Source organism: Sphaeroforma arctica, assembly GCF_001186125.1.
Source record: "Sphaeroforma arctica JP610 unplaced genomic scaffold supercont1.1101, whole genome shotgun sequence".
NCBI classification, from domain to species: domain Eukaryota; class Ichthyosporea; order Ichthyophonida; genus Sphaeroforma; species Sphaeroforma arctica.
Genome location: NW_014039457.1, coordinates 6,949 through 17,731, shown reverse-complemented (window position 1 = coordinate 17,731; position 10,783 = coordinate 6,949). Strand labels below are relative to the sequence as shown.

Here is a 10,783-nt window from a genome sequence, read left to right as displayed (position 1 = left end):
TATATATATTATATAATATATATATATATCTATATTGATGTGTACAGTTGTGTGTGAGTGTATTTATGTTATTATCTATCAATATATCAATTAATCTATCGATCATCTAAATAATATGTCTTATCAACATATCTATCTAGCTATTTAATATATCTATTAATCCATCTATCAATATATATATATATATATATTTATTAAATATTATATATATGTATATGTATATATTTTCATGTATGTATATATATATTTATATATATATATATATATATATATATATGAATATATATATTTATATGTATTTGTATATATATATATTGCATCTATATATATATTTATATATATATATGTATATATGTATGTATATAGACAAATGTCCTACATACATGTATATGTGTGTGTGAGCGAATGTGTGTATTTGTGTATGTATGTGTGTAGTATGTATATATTAGAATATATATATGTGTGTGTGTGTGTATTATATATATATATATATATATGTATAAGTATGTATGTATGCATATATATATATATATATATCATTTATATAAAGTATTCATCAATCTTGCAGCGGATCCTAAGTGCGATTTAGTCTAAGAGTGTTTGACTTGCTCGCCTATTGTTTGTCTGTGCCATTTAAATTTTGTAATATACTCGATTACATGTGGTTCTAAACTGTGTGTTAAGCGCTGCTGCCTATATCAGCAAGATCAAAATATTTGCCGATTTGGTTACAGTAAGTTCGCGATCTACAAGGTCATTGTAAGAATTGCCGATACTGTAGTCTGTTGATCGTGTGTGTCGTTTGACACTATCGATAGATATGGACCTTTCTGCACACCTACTGAATAATACTCTATGACTTAAATGTGCCCGTCGTAGCAGTGAGCTCAAAAAATTCGCCGACCTCGTGCTAAAAATCCCATAGAACCATAGCCCTGTGTCATTTAGAAGGCTATGATAGAATACCAGACAAGAGCCCCTTCTGTCGATAGTGTGTGCTGCATGGATCTATTCAAATATATATATATCTGCTCCGTACGCAGTAGGAATCGGTGCTGGGGTGAGCGCGGGCTGATCTATGCAACTAGCATCTGACTCTGATGTCGCGAAGGCATATATATATACATATTAGAAGTACAACGATATGTGTCCCATGTATTTATTGATTTAAAATACATAGCCTACTAAGTTGAACAGAAAAATTTACTCGTAGAGTAGACTGTGTACGGGAAGCTCCCAGTCGCAGATCTCGTCCTTTCCGAACCAAAGGGCGATCTCCTTCTCGGCAGACTCAACAGAGTCAGATCCGTGGCTGAGTATGAATGTGATAACAAAGTGTTGATTGTCAGCTCTAAAGTTCATTTTTGCAATGACTTCATCTAAACGATTTGTAGAAGGCATCATCAATATATTGTCCGCATAAATAGTCTCGGTAGTCTAACATATTTGATATTATCACGTGCCTTTACATAAAATTATGAGCGTACAATACTCGACCTCATTGCAGCAATTGTTGAAACGCCTGCCTTCACATACATCAGGTTTACAAAACAAATCTAAATATAACACGTGTACAGCTATTAAAAATTACATACGCAACATCAAACTTGTATACAATAATTATATATATCAGAAGAACGTACCAGATGTTTCGTCCAATGGTCAGAGAGTAGTCACCACGGATGGATCCGGGAAGTGAGCTCTGAGGGTTGGTCTCACCTAGAAGCATACGACCCCCGGCACAAGCGTTCTCTCCAGCCCATACCATAGCAACAATAGGTCCTGACTTCATGTACTCGATAAGACCGTTGAAAAATCCCTAAACATAGATAGATACCACAATCGATATGCTTAATACGGGCGTGTGTCACAGTCACTGTGGCCTCATATTTCAATACGATTCTTCACTAGGCATCAGCAATATGTTTTCCGCAAAAGTAGTCTCGGTAGTCTAACATATATAAACATTCATCACGTGCCTGTAAACAATCGTTTGTTCAATATACATCACTAACCATCCGCATAGCTCGTCCGTCAATGGACCGTAACTACCACATTCCACATCCATTTCCAAGTATTCATCCATATCCAAATTTGCACATGAACATAAAGTTCTTCAATATAGAACAATATTGTATACAATTGGAAGAGAACGCTTGACTTGTATGGCCTAAATTGCTCTCGAACGATTGCATTATCAAAGCTATAGATCAATACATACACAGATCTACTACACACTGATATTCGAATCCCGCCTTAAACACGGAAGGATTTCAATTTAAAACATATTCGAGCTGTATACAACCACTTAGTTCAACTAGAAGCAAAACACAAGTTTCCGTTCCAATTAAACACGACCTTACAGGGTCACCGCAGGATGAATGAGAAATAAAAAAGTATATACAAGTGGAAGTACTTGCCTTTCCAGCAAGATCAGCGTAGTGTTCGCGCAGGTGAGCGTCACTGGGCTTGACCATCTTCAGGGCAACAAGCTTGTATCCACGTTGTTCGAAACGCTTGATAATCTTAGCGACCAGTCCACGGGCCACACTGAGAACGGACGAGTAGTGTACTACTGTTTGCAAATATATCGTCTTTGTATATGCATTGTTTTATATTCTCAATTCGGTGTTTGTTTTCGCTTTCTACTTTCTAGTATAATATAATCCGATATGGATTAGATAAAAACAATCGTGTGCAAGCAATGGTAGGTATGAATAAGCGAATCCGATTATACAAGTGGAGCCAATTGTTCACAGCAGTAGTACACACTTTTGTTCTTTGTACAATAACAGTCGAAAGCTGAAAACACAACACTTACCCATCGGGCTTGATAGCAATGAAAGTACGCTCCATGTTGTCTGTGTTGTTTTGAAATATGATACTCGGAACTAAACTGCGCCTCAGGGACTTTGTTTATTTTATGTTTTTAGGTCTCTCTCTCATCAGACTCTATCTCAACCCCAAACAGAACAGAGAGCGTCGCTCGAGTTTCGACCATCGGGCATCGTGTCAATTCGCGAGGGCCCAAGCCCCAAGCCTCAAGGGACAAGGCCCTCTACTCTAGAGAGGGCCCAGACTCTGGAGTCTGGACTCAAGAGTCTACTAGACTCCAGTAACGTCCAGACTACTAGTGACTACAGAGTCCCCACTCCCCACTCCCCAGAGACCAGAGCGCCCAGACCCCAACTTCCCAAGTCCCCACTAGTGGTCGCAAATATATTTAGCTTTACCAGTGCTGTCAGTGAAATATCGCCATTCTTGGTTGGAAGTTGGAACCATAATAAATACATACGCCATGTGGCGCAAGTACAGCATGGTTCTGATAGAAACAGCCAATTGGTTGCTTCGGCAAAATAAACTTTTAGAGTCAATGAAACCTCCACCAATGCGGCTGTGGCAGTCTATAATTAGAATAAAGCCGACCAATTGGCTAGAAATTAAGAATCCATTCACGCGGTCCGCGGGATGCCCTGTTGCCCATACCGCGAGCGAGTGAGCTGCTGGACTTGCCGCTTCTAAATAAATAATACGTTGCGACCTGTATCTTGTGTGCGAACTGCGAGCCTGCTATTATAGTTGCGACTTGCGACTTGCGAGTCTTGCGACTATGAGTCTGAGTCTGCGTCTCTGAGACTATTCTAGAGCAATTTGCATCTTGTTCGAGTCTTCATGAGACAAAGATATGTACTAATATATCATGACCCACTAAAAGTGTAAAATTTACGGGAGAACGGACAAGTCCTTAGGACTTAAATCAATGTGCTATAAAATAAATATTTCAACTGTTGAGTGGTTGTACTTTCAATTATTCAATGGCTCGCAACAGTGAACATCGAGAGAATCATGTACAGCAATTTCCGAATCGTACACACAACTGAGTACATATTCGCTAAGGCCGAGTTCGATTATGATCCTAAAATTAAATTACATATACAGGGGAATCAAACACACACGGAAGTTAGAAAATGTATATAATAGACCTAGATTTCATACGCCGGAAGAAAACATGCACCGCGATTGCGGCATGCTATTAGTTTTAATTGTATTGGTAATGGCATACGATTGCTATACTATTCTAGTTAGAGTATTATTTTTGTGATCATGCGGATCGCGAAATAGGAGTAGTTCGTGCTTCAAGTGCAGGCAGATGTGATACTTGTGTAAACTTATCATTAAACTCTGATAGTCGGCTATGCTTGTGCATTTTGGTTTAAATCCACGAATTTATTTCCATGCAATGACTGCAAAATCACGAGGTGTACTGCTTAAATTTTTAAATCCACTTATCCACGAGGATTGCTGCTTATTTAGATATATGTTTAGATATGAAATCGAAACTACCGATTGTATTCTAAAAATATATATATATCAATTGACAGATTTGATATTCTCGAGTAACATGCGTAAATGTATGCATCGAAGCGCCGGCTTTTTCTCCTCCAGTCAAGTTTAAGGATCAGGTACCAATCTCTATATACTTGTACCAATAAGCCACCCTATAAATATTTTTATATATATGTCTGTGTCTGTGTATACGTATATATAAATATATGAATAAATATATATATATACTGACATAAGATATATATATATATATATATATAAAGATATATATATATATATACATAAAGATATATAAATATATATATGTATATATCTTTATATATATATCTATATATCTCACACACATATATATAAATGTCTTTATATATATCTTTGTATATATACATTTATATATGCATAAGTATGTATGTACGTATATGTACAAATATATATCACAATCACATACATATATATATATATATATTTATATATATACATATATATATTACTACCCCTATTCGAAATAGCATTCTCAATTTGAACGTGACATATTATCGGGCTCTGCTGAGCCATATACTGAGAATATAGTTTGTATTCTGCGTTACAAGTTGTATGTTAAGTGACATTCAATAATCGCAGCAAAATTCATACAATCGTTTCAACTTTTATTGGTTTGGAATTGGACTAAAGGTCGGGCCCAGATTTAGAAAAACGAACGTATTAGCAGAAGGTAATGATGCTTTCTAGCAGTACTTGGAAAAGTGATGATGCTTCAGTCGTCATACACCCGGCCATCCTCTGCACAATAACCACCAGTGTGTGCTAAGCAGTAATTTTCCGGACACACTTGCGTACATAGTTGTATTGCAAATACTTTCGAGATCCAAGGCGTTTGAGATGTTCTAAAACCATACACTGAATGCAATAAAAAAAAGCTATTCCGGAAATCTACCCTTAGGCAGACATACATGTTGCAATTTTTCCTGACTTGTCCATTTTCTTCTAAAATCGACCGTAACGTAATTAAATCCTACCATAGTATACATATACACCTACAAATATAAATGTATATATAAATCTACCATAGTATACATATACCCACACTTACTGACACATACAAATACAGATATATATATAAATATAAATGTGCCATAAATAATATATATATATATGGAAACTGTATGCTTAAACCCTTAGTTTACATGTCATTATATATATATATCAAAAAAATGACGTGTACACTAAAGAGTTGAAGCATATCAAATTTTACAAGCTGTTTTTTTTTTGCATGCTGTTTCGACCTCACAGCACACACCAAAATATTCTGGTAATGACATAACATGGGATGATCATTTGACGAAAAATAGACGTTACATATCTGCGCAAGAATATGATCATTATATACATTATGAATCACGTACGTAATTAGCTCAATGCGATATAAACAAGTATCAACACTATATATATTTACTATCACACGCATTAGAAACATGTTTTAACAATATTATATATATATATATACTGGAACTCTTGTGACGACATTTCAAATGCTAATACTATTAGTAATGCAAAAACATGGCGCTATGTATTCGGGAAACGGTGTGCCATTTAAAAGGTGTATACTAAATTAACATTTCAGTTTGATCGTAAATGACCATAACATAAAATGTCCAATAATCATAACCCAACTGCCAGTACAATCTCTCTCACACGTACAAGCATCTCCAACACCATTGCGAATGCTCTACAGTCAATTATACTTTACTGATAATCTAACCATACGCCCACAACCCATTTAACGGTATGACTTCTGGAAACGCGCACGGGCACCTGGTCCACCGAACTTCTTGGGCTCGCAACGACGGGGGTCGGCAACTAGGAGCGATCGATCGTAACGTAACAATAGATCCTTAATCTCCTTCTTGGAGGCCTCGTCAACGTACTTCTGGTAGAAAGCGACGATGCTCTTGGCGATAGCCTGACGGATGGCGTATATCTGTGAAGTGTGACCTCCACCCTTGACGCGCACGCGGATGTCTACATCAGCGAACTTGTCCTTGCCAAGGATTAGAAGAGGCTCCATAACCTGGGAAGATCACGTATAGCGCGATTTATAATATAAGTCTATGACACGTATCAATAAGGCCATAGGGTATATGCTTCAGACAACACGGGTCTACCACCATGTGTACATATCACAACTCATATTTGATTTTTGTATACACATGATGCCACATTCTATTATGGCTACCTAAAGCATGCAAACGTAACTCTACACAAAGCTCCATACTAGACTACGTATTTACGTATACAAGCACGCTCTGTATGAATGTATCATGCATGATGCATACAAAAGAGCAGTACACACGCAAATGGAGTTGCGGTCCATATGCACACAGTCGTATTCTGTAAGACCATTTTGTCTCCCCAATCACAATTCAAACGAAGCAATCGTATGACAACACTCGTGTGCCTTACCCGTGGGAAGTCTCGCATTTTCGCTTACACACGTTTTTCAGGCCATAAGATAATAAAGCCATCCTCTAGCGATGTACTAATCTATATATATTTAATAAATCAGACGTTCTGTGCAATGTCTATGTACTTTTCGACGGCGCGCAACAATCAACTACAGCCCCCCATATCCACTAGAAGCAATCTAAACAACAACCAAATCATATCAACAAACTATCGTTTGCATTTCGCTGCAAAGAGAAATCATGCATATGAAGACACTCGTTCACATCACATTCTACATGTATATGAAAACACACCCATACATGTATATGTAAACACAAACAAACACACTTGAACATTTATATGTAAACACACCCATACATGTATATGTAAACATTATGTAAACATTCATACGTCTAAATGAAAACACTCGTACATCTAAATGTAAACGCTCGTATATGTAAATGTGAACACTCAAATACAAAATGTAAACACTCGGTACATATAAATGTAAAGACTCGTACATATAAACAAAAACACACTAATACACGATAAACACACCCAAGCACGAATCAGCAGTGTTGTTGAATACGAATACAATGGAACACGTATAGCTCGACAGCCCAGAAAGAAAAGTGTTAATAACATCTGACTATCACGCAACAAACTTCACAAGCTATTAGCCGCTCACAAATTGGCACGCACAGACACCGAACAAGCATGGTAAATGAAATACAGTCGTTGTGGCAATTATATGTATAATTAACAAAGGGAGGTACACAAGTATTTCTACCGTGTGAATATATCATTGTGAAATAACATACCTTAAGCTTAAGGATCTGAGGGGTAACCAGGTCAATAGGGGCACCATTGACACGGATTAGACCGGAACCACGCTTGCAGAAAGCCACAGCGGTGGCAGTCTTCTTGCGTCCAAAGCACTGGACAGACTCGATAGTAGTAGCCATAATGTCTGTATAATTTGAGAAATGGTTCATATAATTGGAGAAATTGGTGAATAGATATAGTATGATAGGGAATGGAATGCCACGCTGTCTGTGTAAGAAGTGTATTGTATGTGATTTGCTCAAGTTAGAGAGTTGTTGAGTGTTTGTAAGTCGAAATACCCGACAATAAGCCAGATATATGCGTGTGTACAGTCCAACCCCAAAAGAGAGTGGTATACTTTGCTACCGTATACATACTACCATGAACGTTAGTAGATACAACTATCCTCATGCAAATCACATTCGAGGGAGAAGTGATCAGATAGTGCGCATATCCTGATGTATATAATTGGTACAGTATTACAGTTAGATATATGACGACGACTCCCGGATTTGGCTGCAATCGTCTCGCCTACACGATCCTATTATTTTGCTGTTCAATCTTATTCATGGTGTTGCTGCCATCAGACTACTGGTACGTATCCTACAGGATTGGTTCGACCGAGCTGATAATCGGTTGACGTATTGTAGTTGTTTTGATGTCGGATTTCGTGTATATTGCATGCGCTATTATTGTCAACACGATACTGTGCGATGATGCACGTCACTTTCTAAAATATTCCAATAGAAAGATCGTAGAGCAGTCAGTACTGTTTGTGAACGCCCTTAACCCTTCTCTCACAACCATCCTTGAGGTGTACACTAATATCCTACATGCTTCAATATATTGTATCGTAGGGGTGTATCATCTTTTCTATGTCTGTATAAACACGTATATCCATGCATACATACCTAACTGACGTAGAAAAGAGAGAACTGTAACTACCGCCGTTGACCTTTTAAGACTACCCCTACTGGCTAAGCTTTAAACCACACACGCGCACACATCAACGCCAACTGTTCCGAATTATAATATTTTGAGATTTAGTGACACACGCGACCAGCCGATAATTTCAAAATTTATATTTTTTTAGGTCATTGAAAATTGAAATTAGGGTTATACCACAGTTCATAGATTCAGATGGCTAGCCCCCAAATACGTTTGCGTTGTAACGAACGATATGCGCTTGATAAATATACGTTTACGTTAAAAAGGTTTCTTGTGTTCGGAGATCTGAGGTTTAAATTTGTTCATTAGCTTTTGCCTAGAGATGTCCGTTTTTTTCAAAGTAACAAATAGGATTATAGCTCTCCTCTCTTTTGAACAACAACGTTTTGAAGTTTATGAATTAATTTTTATATATATACGCTTTTGACATTCAACTTTTCGATTAGACTAATGGAATGAGATTAAGATACGGTAGGTACTTTCATGTGCCATTTTTTAGGGTTTTACGACCTTAATGCTTTCTACAACTCATTCCTATTTATATTATATATACTTTTTTTAAATAAATAACTCCCTCTTATAAAGTAGAGTGAATGTCTACAACTTTGAAAATAGAATTATTTGAAATAGGAATGATCCGAATTTGATACTAAAAAAACCTAAGGACATTTTACTAAGTTCCCATATTATTTCGAAACCGGTACGGTCCCGCTTTATAGCTTTTAGAGCAGCAAACTCACAAGTCACAACTTTCAAATCAAACCAAATATCAATACGTCTTCTCATACACATCTTCATTAAGGACAGTTGGACATCATCACAGATGTATTGTGAGCCTTCACAAGTTCACAGCCTACTTCAATTCAGGATGTATACTTATTTATATATATATTTTATTTCGAATTAATTCTGTATAACCTCTTGTTTACTTTCGAGAATCTTTGCCATGTGGCTGGCTTGCATTTGTGCTTTTTCGAAGTTAAACTTGCTGTCTGCCGGCATTAGCTTTGGTACCAATCTTTGGCAACAACCAAGTTATAGTCAAAAATGATAGTTTGGTTACATATGGATATGGATATCTATATCTAAATCTATACCTATATATAAATATATATATATATATATATTTGTATATACATATTTGTGTATACACCAACATATGTATATATATATATATACATTTATTCATTTTCATATTCATAAACTTAAACCTATACGTAACACATGCAAGAACTGTTACTTATAACAATACATAGCCTCCTTATACCAAAAAATAGCCTCCTAAAATGAACAAAATAACAAATAAAATCGTATGTAGGTCCAATACATACAGTAACACACTCTACACTGTCTAACCAATATTTTTTAATATTAACATTATCAATAAATACATGGACCAATTTATGGAATTGCAATGATCCGTCGTCAAAAGACTTGATCGTGAGCGTTAACTTCACGCATGTGTACACACGTATCACGCATCTTATGTATGTATATGTATGCTTGCGCGTAAGTGAATGTACACCATAATATACGTATTTGTATGTAAACATAAACGGACAGATATATGTATATATATATTTATGTATGTATATTTATATTTGTGTATATATACGTATATGTATATATATTTGTTACAATTAGTTATAGCTACAGTTATATATGAGTGTGTGTGTGTTTGTATTTATGTATATATATATATTGAATAATACATATATGTATGTATGTATATATATATATATATATATACGAGAGGATGCTTAAAGAATGGTATTTCTAGATGTAGTATATATATATATATATACATATATAGTATATATATATATCTACATATATAGTATACATATATATATACATAAATAGATATACATATGTATACGCCTACATACAAGTATGTGAAATATAAAAGTATATATTTATATATATATGTACGGAAATTTCTACACAAATATTTATAATTGTTTTGATATATATATTTATGTAGGTATATAAACATATATTTGTTTTATATATATATGGATGTATTTATACTATTTTACATGCATGTATATATATATATATATGCATGTATATGTATTTGTAAATATAATATATATATATATAGGTATGTATGTATACATTTAATTTTGTATATATATGTATATATATATTCACTTGTATTTATATTTTTGTATGCATATATGTTTGTATGTAAGTATGCATGTATATATGAATTACTTATATA

The 10,783-nt window shown here is 35.2% G+C and overlaps 2 protein-coding genes across 2 annotated transcripts; both read right to left on the bottom strand.

Moving 5' to 3' along the window:
* Positions 1-1,143: 1,143 nt before the first annotated feature.
* SARC_09986 (nucleoside diphosphate kinase B) lies at positions 1,144-2,951 on the bottom strand. The gene is made up of 4 exons (XM_014295982.1): positions 2,822-2,951; positions 2,421-2,550; positions 1,644-1,819; positions 1,144-1,312 (listed from the first exon to the last, which is right to left on the bottom strand). Exons 1-4 carry the CDS (start codon positions 2,854-2,856, stop codon positions 1,204-1,206), a joined length of 450 nt encoding a protein of 149 aa, XP_014151457.1. The 5' UTR covers positions 2,857-2,951; the 3' UTR covers positions 1,144-1,203.
* Positions 2,952-6,066: 3,115 nt separating this feature from the next.
* Positions 6,067-8,614, bottom strand: SARC_09985 (40S ribosomal protein S16). The gene is made up of 3 exons (XM_014295981.1): positions 8,523-8,614; positions 7,608-7,756; positions 6,067-6,412 (listed from the first exon to the last, which is right to left on the bottom strand). The coding sequence occupies exons 2-3, from the start codon at positions 7,749-7,751 to the stop codon at positions 6,122-6,124; spliced, it is 435 nt and encodes a 144-aa protein (XP_014151456.1). The 5' UTR covers positions 7,752-7,756; positions 8,523-8,614; the 3' UTR covers positions 6,067-6,121.
* Between the last annotated feature and the right edge of the window lie 2,169 nt (positions 8,615-10,783).

Coding starts and splice junctions, on each gene's coding strand:
- SARC_09986 (XM_014295982.1), bottom strand. CDS start 2,856: ATGGAGCGTACTTTCATTGCTATCAAGCCCGATGG. Junction 1,820..2,420: donor ACGCTGATCTTGCTGGAAAG/GCAAGTACTTCC, acceptor ATCTATGTTTAG/GGATTTTTCAACGGTCTTAT. Junction 1,313..1,643: donor ACCATTGGACGAAACATCTG/GTACGTTCTTCT, acceptor ATTCATACTCAG/CCACGGATCTGACTCTGTTG.
- SARC_09985 (XM_014295981.1), bottom strand. CDS start 7,751: ATGGCTACTACTATCGAGTCTGTCCAGTGCTTTGGACGCAAGAAGACT. Junction 6,413..7,607: donor CTCAGATCCTTAAGCTTAAG/GTATGTTATTTC, acceptor TGATCTTCCCAG/GTTATGGAGCCTCTTCTAAT.